At 35.3% G+C, this 17970-nt stretch overlaps 1 protein-coding gene across 2 annotated transcripts in view; it reads left to right on the forward strand.

Annotated features, from left to right (window-relative positions):
• The window catches only part of TBC1D5 (TBC1 domain family member 5), a 416292-nt gene that overhangs the window by 40793 nt on the left and 357529 nt on the right, over positions 1-17970 (forward strand). For both annotated transcript variants that reach the window (XM_090379490.1, XM_090379491.1), the window contains exon 3: positions 4386-4482. In XM_090379490.1, coding sequence (XP_090235616.1) covers positions 4386-4482 — 97 coding nt within the window. The remainder of the gene's footprint in view (positions 1-4385; positions 4483-17970) is intronic.

A 17970-nucleotide genomic window follows, 5' to 3' on the forward strand; every position in this document is an offset into this window, starting at 1 on the left:
TAAGCAGTATTTCAAATTCATCGTATCTGTTTATATGTTCATAGCATTAGTGTACATGCAAGTAAAAACTTGCGTATACGCTAATGCTATGAACATATAAACAACTGTTTTTACTTTTAGTAATAACCCTAACATGGTCTGTGTGTTTGTTTATTCCACGAGGGTTCCCCAGCAGTGTTTGAAATTCCTGACACCTCGTGAGATTCACTTACACCTTTGAATGTGGCTTCTGCTAAACTAATAGTCTGTGTATCTCTCCAAGCTGGCAGTTTTCCAACCCACCTAGCACTGCCTCAATTGCATCAACAAGTATTGTTGCACACTTTCTATTTAAATATGTCCCATCCCTGTAGAAACAGTCTCCCCTATTAACAAGCACAGAACTATTAGACTTATTAGTCCCTGGACTTTTTTTGTCATATTTGGACTGAAATTTTTGAATTTGATGATTAAATTGGACTATTTCTGCATTGATTTTATGATTTATAAATTTAAATTTGTTTAATGAACTGTTTTTTTTCCAATGGGAAAGTTGTTCCTGTCCTTGGCTTAGTCTAAAAATATTATCTGTATATTTGTGAAACAAACAATTTTATTTGAAGGAAAAAAGCAAACAAACACAATGGTTGTATGTGATGGTCGCTTTTCGATAGGCACATTTAGCTGTGCTGAACAGCTAGCTCTACAGTGGGAGTTATGTGTCACACTTCTCCTCTTGCAAATATTGTAAACAATTTCCTTGGGGATACACAGACTAATAGATTAACAATAGCTGCAGGCAGAGATGAAAGTGATTCTTGCATTTCTTGTATTGGAACAAGCAGCAGCCTTGAAAGTAAGGTGCTATGAATTTCAAGGACTGCCGGGAGTCATTGTTAAACAAGTAAATATATGGGCTGTGTTACGTTAACTAAGAGTAAGAACAGGTGCATGTATACCTGCATATACACCAGTGCTAGGAGCATAGTAAATGAATTTGACAAATTTCAAATGTTAGTCAAGATATCAAATACAGGCATTGTTGGGGATATCAGAGGCATGGGACGTGGTGTCACTCAGATATATAAGGGACCCAGAATTTGAATGTGGGGAGTGCAATGTATAGAAAAAGGACAGACAGGAGAGAAGGAGTTATTCTCTTAGTTAAAGAAGCATATTAAATCCATAGCAGTGCATCCAGTTGACAGTGCAATGTTGAGTCAGTTTGATGTGATATAAGCACTGGGAAAACAAAAATGAGAGCAGGAGTGTGTTATAGTCTTAATGAATGTGATGAGTATACCAAACAGCTATTCAGGGAAATAGTGTGTCAGCATATCAGAATGTCTCATAATGGGAGATTTTAATTTTCCAAATGTTGACTGAATTTGTGGATTGGTCACTTACACATGCTAGCAAGACTTTTGTGGATATCTTGGATGACTGTTTTCTACAGAAACATGTTAGAGAGGCAAGAGGAACCAGTACCCTTGATCTGGTTATCAGCAGTGATTGTTCATGCATTAAGAATTTGCAGGTAAAAGACCCACTGGGTAGCAGCCATCACAGTGTGCTAATTTGGAATTTAAAGGCATAACTATTGTAAAGGTTAAAGGGAAGGGAAGGGAAGGGCTTATGCTTTTGTAAAGAAGACTACAGTGGTCTCAGACTGTTTTTAAATTCCATAAAGTGGAACCATCTGATGATGTTAGCCAAGGCAGCTTACAAGAAGTCTCTAATAAAGAATGCAAAAAAAAACAGTAGACTTCTTTCCTTTTGTTAACAATCGAAGGATGGGGTTGAATTGATATTGGTCCACTTGATGTTGATGGTATTTCTGTTGCTGATCCTGCCCAGGTTGCTGACGAACTGAATAGGTATTTTGCATCTACCATTCATGCATGGGGAGCTCATCAAAATCTGACAGGGAGCTAAATGATAACTGAGAGGAAAGTGGAAGAGAAATTGTTGAAGCTTAACATAAGAAAGGTGCCTATGGTGGATGGGATCTATCCAATTATTTAGGTAGCAGCAAGGATAGTAAGCAAACCATTAGCCATAATTATGAGAGCATCTTCAAATTCAGGGAAGATCCTATGGACTGGAGATGTACAAATGTGTCTTCAATTCACAAAGGGGGATCAAAAGATAACCACGTGTAATTAAAGATCTGTTAGCTTAACTTCTGTTCTGGGGATAATATTGGAGTCCCTGGCTAAAGAAGTAATACAGACCATCTAGACAGGAATGCAATTATATTGCAGTCACAGCATGGATTTGTTAAGGGGCAATCTTGTCTGACCAATCTGATTGGATACTATGATCCATTAAAAAAGGAACTGGATAAAAATAATTTTGATATCATGTACTTGGATTTTGAGAATGCTTTTGATACTATTGCAGACTGCTGTAAAGATTGGAGTATTGGTGCAGTAAGGGTGTTACTGCTCTGGATAATGGGATGGTTGAGTGGGAAAAGTTAAGAGTGGTTATTAATGGACACTAGTCTTCATGTAATAATGCTATTAGTGGAGTTTCACATTGTTCATTGCTGTGCCCATTGTTGTTTTCTATATTTATCAGTAATATTGATGAAGTTATATTAGGCTTAATATCTAAGTTTTCAGATGGTACAAAGATTGACAGGTGATTAATGACAGTTATCAAGGTAAGATACTGCAACAAGATCTAAAAAAATTAGGCAGATGGGCTAGAAATGGCAGTTTAAATTTAACATTGGCAACTGCAAGATATTTGTAATTCCAGATTAACATACCAACTGTGTAGTACTATATTCAGCGTAGTGGAAAATGAGAAAGACTTGTGGTAGTTGTGTAGTCAGATGTGAAACTATGTAAAGCAGTTTGTAGGGGCAGTGTCATGATGCTCATTTCTCTGAGCAGTGCAGATAGGTTGCAAGGACAGCTCTTGAGGTTTTGTCAATGATCTGCTGGAACTTTGCTAGCAGGGATAAGGATGTGATTATGCCATTGTACATGACAATGGTTAGGCCATGTCTTGAGTACTGCATATAGGTCTGGAGGTCTCGTTTTAGGAGGGTCGTAGATCTGCCCGAACAAAAGGGTGGTTCTTACCAAGAAATGTTTCAGTTCTGCCAATGCAATGTCTGGAGACTAGGAACCTGCAAAGTGATCTGATTGAGGTATTTAAGGGTTTGATTGGAATGAGCATGCTTAATGCTGATGGCATTCTTCCTCTTTATCAACTACACATGCGAGTGGGCATAAATTCAAATTGAGGAAGGTGGATGTGCAGAAGTTTGCCTTCAGCTATCAGGTGGTTGATTGTTGGAATAAACTTTCATCTGTTGTTGTAGAGGCAGGTAGTTTGAAGAAAGAACTAGACAGAGTATTGGAGGAGATGACCAGGTGATGTGGAATTTTTTTTTTTTAGATGATGGTTTCTAATCATTCTTGCTTGCATCATTTGCCACTACTTCTAATACAACTAGTTTATCCTTTTTTTTTTTTTTTAATTCCCTATATTGAATTTATTATTTTGCATTTTTTTTCCCCTCTTAAACTTCTGTTTCGTGAATTGCTGTTTTCTATCCCAGAATGTATTTTTTAAATAATTCTTTTGAATGTTATTTGTAAGAGTAGACGAGACATATAATTGCCGTTGTATACCAGCTATTTGACACAGCTAAAAATGCTCATCAAAAAACAACCATCACATATAACTGTTGCATTTCTTTGTTTTTTCCCTTCAAATAAATTTGTTTATGTTTGTTTATTTCTTATATCCTTTTGCATGTAATAGCTCAATTTCCATCTTTGATGAAATTTTATATTTAGCTTTGATAGACAGACTCCTCAGGCCATCCCAAATTTCATTAAAATCTGAACAATAGAAATCTCGCAGTTACTGTTTATTTGTCTGACTTTCTGTATGTTATTACTCATTTCTCAGTGGATTGATTTTGATGATGCAAAGATGCTTGGTGTTTTGAGAATTTGTTGAGCATTTCCAAATTTCATTAAAATTAGACCAATAGAAATCTGGAAATTATTATTTATTTTTTTCATACATATTACATATTCTATCCATATACCTAATATTGTAACTGAACTGCTGGATATTATGTTTGTTGTCATGCTGGTGGATGGGGAATGTGGTGGATGCACAGAAAATAAATATTCTCCGTTCATACATAAAACTTGTATTTTTACCACTATTTTTAATAAAATCATGAATTTATTACTATTTGCTATGAACCTGAAACACACTGTATCCATTAACTAACTTGCTTTAAATTTGTGTTGAACAAATTATTTGATACTCTTTGTAATCCTTCTCTAGTTGGTTACTTTCAAGCATATTAAAAACCTAACTTTTAAGATAAAATTTAGTTCATTAATTCTTTTTCTTCAAATTTATTGTAGAGGATGTAGATCAAATGGTGGTTGTTACAACCAGTTCTGTAAATACTAAGAACACTGAACATAATGGAAATAGTGCAACAGTACAGAACTACTATCAGTAAGTTAAATATTTTCTTTTCATACTATGATTTTATATTTTATTTTAATACTGTATTTACAAGAAGACTATGATTAAAATTTACTTTGATAGATTTTTCACAAAAACTAACTGCATTTATATTTGGAAGACATACTATGGAAATAATGCAGACAAGAATTATGTTTAAAAAATGAACTTTGCACCAGGTGAGGGTATATGCCACCAATGCTGAGATTAAGATAACCATTAGCAGAAACAAGTTTTTGAGAAGAAAGGAATTTTTTCCTATGTTGTCCTGTATTGTCCACAACTCACTTGAGTCAAAGAACTACATTATCATTTTGGATGGGGTGAACTGAGATGATGGTAATATGCATTGTTGGAGTTTGATTGATGCACATTGTTGATGGAAATATCTAGTGGTATTTAGAAAATATGTTACAATGAACATATTTTTTGGGACTTGTTGGGAGGATTTCTTTAAAAGAGGATAAAAACCAGTGATACAGGAGGAGCTCTTAAGTTATGTTGGGAATTATTTTTTACAGTCTTGTATTTGTGGATTACTTTTATTTGAAGTTCATGTTTTGCTAACTTGCATTCATGCAACCACCTGCCACATAAATGCCATTCAAATTACTGTATTGCCAAGTAAAAAGTAATGGTCAGTCTTTTGCAGAGAATAACATGCAATCTACTTTACAACCTTTTACACTATGGTGGACCAGAAAAAAAAACAATGTGTAATGCAAGATGTGCTGCAATAGCGATTCTCCTCTATTGATAAGCATTATCATCCCCCTCCTCCTCTACCTAATATAGTTGATGTTTGGGTGGGTTGGTTAGTTGTCTAGATTAATGGCATATCAACAACTGATGCCAAGATGTTTTTGGTATTTGATAGTAGCTGGCACCATTTGATGCATAAGCACTGCTTCCTTACATCATTCTTGAATTTTAATAATAATGCTAATCTAATTTATTTATTTATAGCTTCCGCCTCTCCAGATTTACAACAGATAATCTGTATTTTTTTATTTGATTTTACCTTTCTCTATCTCACTGTTATAAATATGGTTGCTGACAAAGAGTTTTTGCATCTTTTTGCAGAAACTTAGTTTTTCTCCATCTATTTTCCTTTTCATAAAAATAATAAAACATAAAGCAATGTTAAAATTGGATTTTTTAAAAAATCTTGAAAATTTCTTCTAAATTTTCATTAATGAATTGGCTGTCAGGTGTGCTGTGTTTGTCTACATTGCAAAATTGATATGTGGGGTAATTACGCTGTTTCTGTTATGTGGAGTCATTTCAGAGTACTTGTGTAGCATGAAGCTAATTAACAATGCCTTTTACTAAGGTGCTAAACAAATATATAATGCACACAGTGTCCAAAAAAATATGAACCTTTATTCAGTATCGAATTGGACTGCCTTTGTTTCAAATAACAGCAAATGTGCAGCGTGGCATGGATTCTCTAAGGTCTTTTAGTATGTTTGGTCTAATTGTAACCATTCTTCCAGAAAAATATTGTGTAGCTGCAATAAAGTTGAAGGAAGAAGAGACATGCTTGAGAGAGAGCCATTTGGCAATGAAGTTGCTGAATATCCCACACACTCCAGCATATCTCACACATTCTCAATAGGATTGAGATCAGGTGAATGTGGGGACCAGGGAAAGTGGTGGAAATCCATGTCATGTTCTCCGAACAATTCTGGCATGACACACTGTTGCATTTTCATCCATAACGTGGCCATCACTTTGGGATAAAAGTAACATTGCAGGATGTAGTGTTACACTTTTATCAGCTTTTATCTGATACAAAATTCAGGCACTCCCTGGATGACACTTGACCTTCTGCCAGTAGCAACGGATCCAGTCTGTCCCAACAAAACATTCCCCATACCATGATACTACTTCCAGATGCTTGGGTTGTCTTAACAAGGCAAACAGAGTCCATTGCTTGAAGTTCTCACCACACTCTTTGCCTATCATCAGTGCTAAACAAAGTGTATCATGATTCATCTTATCCCATGCCTTTCTTCCATTATTCCACTGTCCAATCATGATGTTCTTGGCACCACTCAAAGCAGATTTTTCCATTTTTCTCTGGAACAACTGGCTTTCAAATAAGTAGGCTACTGCCAATACCCAATTTCTTCAATTCCCCGTGCATGGTATGGGTTGAAATAGGGCAGTTCTGGACTTTCTTGAATTCAGATGTTATTAGCTGCACACTGAATGTTCTATTTTTCTGTACAGTCCTCCTTAGATTACATTGGTTTTGCTCTTGAAATATTTTTTTTCTGCCACACTAATGCCTTTGAGATGTGGAAGAACCACTTGCTTTCCAATCATTAAAAACCTTTCAGGTGGATGCTTTTGAGAAACTAGTTATGTTTTTTGTTTCTTGAATCATGGCTCCTCACTGTTTTCTTTGCATCTATTTGTATTTATTCACATTTTGCATTTCTTCTGTCTGTGACTGTCTTAATACGTAGGTTCATATTTTTTTGGCTTGTGTGTGTGTTTCATAAGACATGCAAGGTTTTTCATGCAAACATGTTACCTGGAAAAAGTTACACAATATATACTGTATGTAGATGTAATTTTTCAATTTCAAGTGGTGGGAAATGTGATGTAATCAGACATTTGCAAACATATAAACATAAAGACAGCATGCAGTGCACAGAAAGCAATGCAAAACTAGATGTTGCATTTTGTGGCAACTAAGATGACTATGCTGAATGTTTATACATATTTTGGGAACATAATCATCATCTGACTTCTGCTAGTCATGCAGGAATGCTGCTCAGAAATAAGCTGTCTTGATATATAGTGAAATAGCAAAAATATAGAATTTACACATAACATCCACATTTGTACAAAACAGCAAGCACAGTTATTGCATGGGTAAAGAAAGAAATGTAGTGATGACACTGAAAAATGGGTCTTTTTCAATTGCTAACATGATCACCCAGCATAAATACTGCTTATGCTGGATGACCATATTTTTGAGAATTCTGGCACAATTGGATAGCAGAACATAGTCTAAGTAATAAAAGTGATATTCCAAGCTATATCCCATTGTGGTGAACTTTCATGATAAGAAAAAAAAGTTAAAAATTAGAAGACAAAAGCAGTTTGCTCTCAGTGCTCCCAGCTTTGGAAGGTGACCCTATAGGGTACAACATTTGGCATCATCTGAAGAATCTGAACAACCATTATCAGCACTAATTGTCTAACACTTAGTGCTGATAATGTGCCTGTTATGGTAGGCCTAAAAACTAGTAGCAAGGGTATTAAAAGAGGAAATTAAGCACTTGATGGTAATAGGTTGTCCTTGTCATCTTATTAATTTGTGTGCTAAAAAAAGGGAGGATGAATACTTTCCTGTGAAAGTCAGTGAATACTCGGTAGACATTTACTACTACCTATAGAAGAGTTAAAAGGAAGATAGATTTAAACAATTTCAACAATGCTTGCCACTGGAGTAAAAAAGATTTTGAAGTATGTATGTATACATTGGCTGCTTTTGGTTAAATGTGTAGCTAGACTGTTAGAACAGTGGTAACTATTAAAAGTCTTTTAAAGAAGAGGATAGAAGTGCTCAGAAAAGCCATATGAGCGCACTATTCAGAGTTACTAAATTGAACAATCTAACAAGTGATCACAAGTGGGTGGTACTAACTCATGTTCAATTTCAGTTCATTATCTAAAAGTTTTAAAGACAAATTAATGAACTCAAGAAAAGAACTTCTGAATTGAAAACTTCTGATAAAAGCAATTTGCTTGTTTTTTTTTTTTTTTAATGTTATTCCAATTTTTGAAAAACCGAACATAGCTCTTTATTCGAATATACCTATCCATGTACTGAGGTCATTGCTCCTAGATACATTGAAGAATGTTATGTGTAAATTTATTTTAGTTCACATAAATGCTGAGACATCACAAATTCCATCATTTGCCACTGCATCATATTCATGTTTGAAATTTTTTGTAGACAAGTTTTCAGTACTTCTTGGTGTCATTAAAGATAAAGAAATAGATGAAGAAATAGGAATAAAAAAAATAGAAATAATAGAAAGAGATAAAGAGTTCAGCTCTTCTCTTTCTGGTGAAGCTTTGGAAATACTCCTGACAGCCATGTCTAGACAACAGAGCCATTATTATGAATAAAACTTTTCCCTCTTACTGAAGAGGGCAAAGCCTGCAACAGTATCTTTCTTGAGTCATTCAGAATCAGTTGATATCTAATATAATATCCATAGATAGAAAATGTTAGGTAAGCTAATATTCATAAGCATACTGTGCTGGTAAAGAATCCTATGGCTGTATTTTAATATAAAATGTATATTTTTTCCAGCAAAATTTTAGTTTTTTTGTGCAGTGCAGACCAAAAAAAAAGTCCTTTTTCTGAAAAATCTCCTGTGTTCCTCCTATTTTTTTGGGGGAGAACTGCATTTTGCAAAAAACTTCCAGTTTTTTCCACCTGTTTTCCTCCTGCTTGCAAATGCCTGATCTCTAGCTTTTTGAAAGTCAAATGTTAGCAACTGTATTATTTATGGATAACATTACAACTCTTTTCTTTGCAAATCTCTCGGTGTTCCTGGTGGGCTGCTGTTCTGATGGAAGAGTAGTCATGAGTAGCATATAGTCTTCTAGTGAAACAGGCATTGCTGGAATCATAGAATGACTAATTCTCAGATTTGTACTATCACCACTTGTAGCATTTATAATTGATTTATGAAAGCTATGAGCACCTGCTACTTATATTGCTGCATGGCTTTCATTGCATGCAGTTGATTGCATGAATGACATGGAGGGGGAAAGGAATGTGCTAAAGAAGGAAGAAAATAAGGTAGTGAAAGTCTATAACAATCGTTCTCAACCTATCGGCCGCAAATTGTTCAGGGGTTTCAGAGTTATTGCAAAAGTCTACGACTCCATGTGTGCACCAATCATTGTAATTTTGAACTTTATTTAGCTCCAACACAAATAAGTAGTCTTGCACATATATATATATATTTTTTTTTTCCAATTAGTAGAGGCGTATTAGTAGGGGCTGCAAAATTTTTGCCTAAAAAAAAAAGTAGTTCACATAGTCAAGAAAGTTGGGAACCACTAGTCTATAAGACTTCCATGTTACTCAGCAGGAAAAGAGTGGGGGGGAAGAGAGAGAGAGAGAGAGAGAGAGAGATACTAGTAGGGTACAGAGGGAAGGAAGAGCTATCTCTACCAGCAGTGTGATATTGTGGAATTAAATTGTGTGTGTGCCATGTCAAAGTACTTGTAGTTGTACTTGTAGTGTAGGAGTAAATTATATTACCTTGTAGCATATTTTATAGTAGAGTGCTGAGTAATTAAAAGAATTTGTAATTATATAACAACTTAATTTGATTAAGAAAAAAACTGGTGGTTGCAAAATGTCTGCATGCTAAGTGTCTGATGTTCCCTTCTTACTTTGATTACTGTCATTAACCACGCTGCCAACAATTGTATATCAAATCTCATGCAGTATTTTCTAAAACAAGAAACTTAGCAATTCATTTGGAGAGTTTCCTGGTTCAGGAACACACACATTTGTTACTTGTAGCAACAAGCTTGTGTACATTAATGAAATAGGAAATAAGAATAGAGCAGATTTTGCATCCATACTGTTATATGCAATGTTATTATTTGCGTACAGTCTGACCTCTCTTTAATGAACTTCCATATAGGGAAATTTTCGAACTTTTTTGATTTACCCTTGGTCATTACTTTGAAAATAGTTTTCATATAACGAACAGATTTCGAGAGACCTGGGTATGCATTGTTCGCACCTCTGGCCTTTAGGCAATAGAGCTGACACTGTAGAAAGCACAGATTAAGAGCTAAAAGGATTAAGAATTAATCCCTTTAGCCTTTAATAGCTAAAGGCATTATTTCCATGAATTAAGAGCTAAAAACATTTTACAATTTAATGGTGCCTGTAAAACCCTGCAGGAGGAAACTGGCCAATGACGGCATGGGATAGAAAAAGATGGAAGTTTCTGGGAGAGGCCTTTGCCCAGCAGAGGGTCAGCAATGACTAAAAAGAAGAAAACCTATACAACTTATACACTACTATACTGAGAAGTCCTGCTGGTCAGCTGTCCACAGCCATTTAGCAAAGATTAAGGAATATTCCTGATGTGGGCATTGGCTCTGGTCAGCCTATTTTCTACCGTAAGCATCCTATTAGAGAATTAGGAGAGAGTGATTTTCCTTTATCTTGGAAATTCATCTGTTGTTTCGAAGAAATGAATCGTTCACACTTTCACCTGTCTCTGTTTACGTGGTAGTTACAAGTGGTCCCTAATTTCAGCTTTGTTTTAACTGCTGTGCAAGTAACCTTACAGTGTCTAAGAGGAAATCCTTGAGTGTAGTGTGAAAAAGTGAAAGTGCTTAATAGTATAGATTGGAACGTTAAGAAAAGAAAAAGAAATCGCTTTAAAATTTGTTGCCCCTGCCAGAAGTAGTGTGTCAACCATTCTGAAAAACTGTTTCTATTTTCAAACTGTTTGAGGAAACGGGACCCAGTTGGAAGTGTGCGAAATGGAAGATGTAGATGAAGCAGTTTTTAAGTGGATGGAGTTGATTCGAGACCAAAACATGCTGATATCAGGACCATTAATAAAAGAAAAGGCTATGACGTGTGCATCTTTGGGGCACAAAACATTTCAAGCCAGTTCTGGTTGGCTGGACAAATTTAAAGAGTGTCATGGCTTACTCAAAAAATTTATTTCTGATGAAAGTGGAGTTGCAATCAAAGAAGACTATAACCATTGGAAAGAAACAGTTTTGAAAAAAAATATAGAGGATTAAGAGTCCAAAGTACATATTCAACATTGATGAAACAGGTCATTTTTTTTTAAATGTTTGCCAAACAAGGCTCTGACTTTTAAAGGTGATAAATGTGTAGGTGTTAAAAATAGTAAGGAGAGAATTACACTCTTGGTTGCAAATATGGCTGGTAATGAAAACATTGACATTGAAGAAGACATTGAGCAACCTTGGGAAGAGTTGCAAGCGAGGTTTGATCAGTGGAGAAATTGTTCTTGACGAATTTTTAGGAGTTGATAATGATGTCATTGTAGCTGAATATCCGAGTGACTCCAACATTTTTGAACGTATTTAAAGAACTAGTGACAATATTGACGATGAGGTGGATGAAAATGAGGGCAATATTAAACATTCCAAACGTTAGCAGCATTTGAAACTTTGGATCAAGGACTTCAGTGTGAAGAAAATGTAACAGAAAATATATCTCAGTGGTTAAAGTTTAAACAAATTCAAACATTTTTATGAATGGTGTACAGTAGAATCCAGTGTACAACAAAAAATAACCAAATATTTTACAACATAATTCTTAAAAGTGTACTAATATATTTTGCACATCATGTACATTGTCATTTCTTAATATATATTAATAAATTGTTTTAAAATGTTAGAAAATGTAACCATTCCCACTTATTTCCCATCTTTTACTGTATTTCTGAATTTACAGTATTTTTCATTGTTGAAAAGGTCATATTTCTTTAACAAAATTTCTGTATAACGAATTTTTTCAAGGGAATGATCGATTTCATTATATAGAAATAGTAAGGAGAGAATTACACTCTTGGTTGCAAATATGGCTGGTAATGAAAACATTGACATTGAAGAAGACATTGAGCAACCTTGGGAAGAGTTGCAAGCGAGGTTTGATCAGTGGAGAAATTGTTCTTGACGAATTTTTAGGAGTTGATAATGATGTCATTGTAGCTGAATATCCGAGTGACTCCAACATTTTTGAACGTATTTAAAGAACTAGTGACAATATTGACGATGAGGTGGATGAAAATGAGGGCAATATTAAACATTCCAAACGTTAGCAGTATATCATAAAATTGATTATAGTCTGAGTTGCACAAAATTATGATGAAAAGATCTTATTTGAATGCTTCTAGTGGAGTTTGGGGCATAATTGGCTTCTGAGCAAGGTCAAGGATTATACTATTTTCTTTAGTATTAGTAGTGGCAAATGATGCAAGAAAACAAGCATATAAACCATCAGCAAAAAAAAAAAAAATTACCCACCTTGCTTGTCCATCCCCCCTCCAAGAATTTGTCTAGTCCTTCAATTTATTCTCATTACCCACTTCTACAACAATAGATGGAAGTTTGCTCCAGCAATCAACCACCTGTTGCTTGAAGGTAAACTTTTGCACATCAATTCTGCAACAATCCTCCTTCAGTTTGAATTTATATCCCTTTGTGTATGTAGTCTTAGCAAGAGGATGAATGCCATCAATATTGAGCTTATTCAATGCCTTCAAGGCCTTAAACACCTCAATCAGATCTCCTTACAGGTGTCTAGTCTCCAGATGCTTCAATTTGCAGAACTAAAGCCTTTCTTGGGATACCACCCTTTTGTTCCCTTCACCAATCTTGTTGCCCTGCTCTACACCTGTTCTAGGAGATTTACATCCTCCCTAAAATGAGTCTTCCAGATCTGTATACAGAATTCAAGATGTGGCCTAACCATGATTTTGTACAGAGGGATAATCACCTTATCCCTGCTAGCAAACTTCCTGTATATCTGACAAAACCCCATGAGCTGTCCTAGCAGCCTGTCTGCACTGATCAGAGAACTTCATATCTGACTGTACAATTACCCCAAGTCTCTCTCATTTTTCACAAAGCGAAAGTACACTATGTGGTACCATATAGTTGGTGTGTTATTCTATGATTACTGCTACCCATATATGCAGTACCTTGCATTTGTCAATGCATTTCTCTGCCCATCAGGCTAATTTTTCTAGATTTTGTTGCAGTAATTTTTCTAATTCTTGTTGTAATTTAGTGTCTGATATTCCCTTCTTACTTTGATTACTGTCATTACCCTGCCAACATTTGTATATCAATATCATTAATAAATATTGAAAACAACAATGGGCCCATCACCAGATCCATCACTAGCACCTAATTAGATTGGTCAGACAAGACTTCCCCTTAACAAATCCATGCTGTGACTGCAGTATAATTGCATTTCTGTCTAGATGGCTGCACTACTTCTTTAAATAACATTAGTCCATGAAGAGTAGAGCCCATTGATAATCATTCTGTCTTCTCGCTCTCTCAACCATCCCTTTATTCATATCAGTAACTTGCCCTCAATGTCACATTACTCCAGTTTGTATAGCAGTCTTTTATGTGCAACAGTATTATCAAAAGCTTTCCTGAAATCAAAGTATATGATATCAGAATTATTTTTTGCATCCATTTCCTTTGTTACTGCATCATAGCACCTAATTAGATTGTTCAGACAAGACTTCCCCTTAACAAATCCATGCTGTGACTGCAGTATAATTGCATTTCTGTCTAGATGACTGCACTACTTCTTTAATCAGTGACTACATTATTTTCTCTGTAACAGAGGTTAAGCTAACAGGTCTGCAATTGCTCATGTCATCTCTTGATCCTCCCTTTGTGAATTGGGGATTTGCATATCTATAGTCCATAGGGATCTCCCCTGAATGCAAGGATGCTCTCATAATTATGGCTAAGGGCTTGCTTCCCTCCTTACTTTAATTCACCTTTGGGCTTAAGAGCAACTAGTAAGACTACAGATTGCAGTGAATCTGTATATTGGCCGGGTATGAGCATAGTTGGTACCTCCTTGGTACTTTTATGCTTTGGCATGTCATACTACAACTCTGCTGTACTGGTATAATGCTTTACTGTGCTATACTGGTTTTCAAATTTGCTTTACTGTGTGCTGTACTGGTATAATGAATAACATATATTGCTTGTACTGAGTTGTTAATATTAATTAGGTTGATCATAGTTGTCAAATTTAAATTGTGTTCATCTGGGTTATAATTATAGTTGTGGATCTGAGTCTGCTGTTGTAGTTTATTTTGTATTTTATCTGTGAAAATTTGCAAGTTAACTTTCTTTAAGTTATATCTGATGAACCTTGGGGTGACTCTATTTGTCTCTTTAAAGTGAAAGTTATGGATCTGTGGTCAGAGGTGGTCCAAGCTTCTTTGACCATCTAATCTGTAATTTTACTAGATATAGAGATGGTCACCCGAATTATATCAATATCACTTTCCCACAATGTGCTACTGTAGCACACTGTGGGAAGGTGATATTGATACTGTAGGAAGTGCATGCGACGTCAAGCAGGAGGGACGTGTGCTGCAGAGCTCCGCTTGATTGGCAAACGGAGGAAGGGACCAAGTGATTGTCTGTGCCAAGTTATATTGTTTTAGGATCACTGTAAGATGGAATTTCTTCAACTAAAGGTAAGTAATCATGGTCCAGCCTAGGAGAAATCAGGTAAGTGTGATATTTTTATTAGTTTTAGTGTATTTTCAAACTTCTAAGCCATTCTGATTACTATACATTCGTTTTCGACATTGCCATACCGATATTGTAGTGGCAAGTTGCCTTTATTTGACTGCTGAGAACTGTGAAAATAATGGTTATTAAAGATTAAAACTAGCAAAACATATGTTTTAAAAGGTCTGTAATCGAAATATAATGTTTTATAGACTCATTTTGTGTTTTTTGCAAGGTTTTCATTGTTATCTTGAACATTAACAAAATGCTGCATCAGCACTTCCTGAAATATTTTAAAACTTCCATACCGCACAACTCTGGTTATAGTGGGAACATAAACTGATATCATCAGATTGCTACCGATGTTTGCCAATAAATTATTATCATATTGATGCACTACAGCAAAAAAATTAATAACAAAATAACTAGGAAAAGCATGGCTGGCACAGACTGTTCCCAGATTTGGAAACTAGACAATTATCCAGGGAGAATACCCCTGTAGAGGATATTATAAATTAACTTTACAATTGCCCACCTGGCCATTAAGTTCTGAAAAGGCCAAGAAAACCAGAGCTAAAACAGAAATAAGTGCCAATAAGCAGGCCTCAACATCAAATCCTACTGACCGAATTGACCAAATGGTGGCTACTAAACTCCACCTGGAAGATATAATGACCACACATTCTAATAGAATTACAGCTGTAATCAGAAAGCAGATCGTTAGATGCTGGAACTTATAAAATATAGTTAATGCTCTCATCATAGAGAACAAAGTCTTAAAAGCTAAGTTAGAAGCAGTGAATGCTGAAAAGGATTGCTACAAACAAATGAATATGTTAACATATGTGAAAACGGCAGCAACAAGCAAAAATACTGGACATTCTCAAATTAAAGATACCTAAACTATACTTAAGAGAGTTGGTTCCCCCCAAAGCAAATCAATCATGTAATTATTAAAGCCGTGAAGGACTCAACATAAAAGCAGTGAAGAAGTCAGGAACACTGTTCTGAACAAGTTTAAACCTCATCTAAAAGAGATAAAGGTGAATAACCTAAGGAAAATAAGAAACAATGGAATTCTGATTGATGTGGTACTATAAAATTTTAAAGGATCACCTAACAGTTGAGGAAATGGCCAAGGAATTCATCATTAAACATGGAAATAGATCCAAAAGAAATGGACAATTAATACCATAGCTGAGCTATCACCATATGTTTGGACAATCATAAAAAAAATCAACAAAGAATCTATGCTGGCTGGACCAGCCATAGATTCAGGGAATACTATGCTAGTACAAAGTGCTATCGCTGCCACAGATTTGGTCACACAGCCAGGCAGTGCCAGCAAAAAGGCCCTGTCTGTGGCCACTGTGCGATTACTGGCCATGTCTATAAAATATGTACAAGTAGATCCACACAACCAAGAGTTGCTACCTGTAAATCTGCCAAAGTGGACTTTCACCATAGTCTAAGGAACAATAATTGTCTCAGTTATCAAAAAATGTTCAAGCAACTTGAATTAAGAACCAACTATGCGCCTTAATTTAAACCAGACTTGTAACAGGACCCTAAAGTTCATCCTCTTAAATGCTCAGAGAGTACTGAGTCTATATTATTTTCCTCAGCTTAAAGCAGAGGAAAATAATATAGATATTCTGGTACTCCAAGAGCTGTAGGGTAGAGTTCAAGGATACCCCACAACATATAGAATAATAGAACCTCTCATGAAACCTCATTAACAGCAGTAGTAATTAGAAATCCTTCTGTTACAGTTACCAAGTTAACAAGGTAAATTCTCTTTGTTTCCCCCCTTATATTTTGTGCTCACGTAATTAGTCAAACAGGATCCTTTCACATTATATATCCCCACTGCAGCCCAGGAGAGGATATAAATCTCAGTGGTCACTACCTTCAAAATGCCTTAACAATCCTATCAATCTCTAAGATAATAGTCTCCGTGAATGCCAACTGTCAGTCAAGCCTCTGGCACAGCCGAACAGCTGACAGACCAGGCACACATAATGGATGGTTACTAACTGACTACTTAGCTCCCACTCCCTTACAGGTTGTAAACAGACCACAGATTTACACAGTAAAAGCATGTTATTATCATATTTCTTACTGTGATTTCTTTTCAAGCTTTGAATTTAGCTTAACTCTTCCCAGTGCACAATGAGCTGGGCTAAGAGGGATGTAGAACTGCTGGAACGAGTACAGAGAAGGGCAACAAGATTAGTGAATGGAACAAAGGATTGCTCTTATGAAGAAAGGCTTAAGTTTTGCAAATTACATTGAAGTGTCTGGAGACTAGGCACTGGCAAGGTGATCTGATAGAGGTGTATAAAGCCTTGAATGGTTTGAGCATGCTCAATGCCGATGGGATTCTTCCTCTTTGCTCAGAATAATCACCTGTGAGGGCATAAATTCAAATTGAGGAAAGACAGATGTAGGATAGATGTGCGGAAATTTGCCTTTAGTCTGAGGGTAGTTGGTTGGTGGAACAGACTTCCATCCCTTGTTGTGGAAGTTGATATCCTAAATAAATTTAAGGCTCAGCTATAGACTAAATAAATTTAAGGCTCAGCTGGACAGGTAATTTCGAACGAACGGAGGGGTGAAATAGGAGTGGTTTTTTTTTTTTTTTTTGGCTGATGCTGCATAAGCTTGCTTTATTGCATCATATGCCTCTACTAATGCCAATGCTAATACTAATAAATAAATTTTATTTAAACATAAATATTTTTTGTTTTAAACATAGTTGAACTTGGTTATAATGAGCATCAAGGGACTGGCAAAATTTCCTTGTTATAACCATTACTCACTTTATCAGTGATGAGTGAAATCTACCTCCTATTTTTTTTTTAATTCTCAATAACTTCATAAAAAGATAAATTCAAAAAACAAAAAGAGAGAAAAAAATAATAAGTATATACCTACATATTATTTGTATTAATATGCTTGAATAAACTACAATACACTTAATATTAAACAATTTATTTGTCTGTAATTTTAAAACCATACACTTAGTACTAAACAATTTATTTCTCTAATTAAAAACAATACTAATTAATAATAAACATGATTTCAATTAGTCTTTTTATTTATGAACCTTAAAATTGATGTCTGTTTTAAAGATTTCACTTTGATATTTCTCAA

The sequence above is a fragment of the Mastigoproctus giganteus genome, chromosome 8, assembly GCF_048544385.1.
Source record: "Mastigoproctus giganteus isolate SK-2022 chromosome 8, ASM4854438v1, whole genome shotgun sequence".
In the NCBI taxonomy this organism is placed as follows: domain Eukaryota; kingdom Metazoa; phylum Arthropoda; class Arachnida; order Uropygi; family Thelyphonidae; genus Mastigoproctus; species Mastigoproctus giganteus.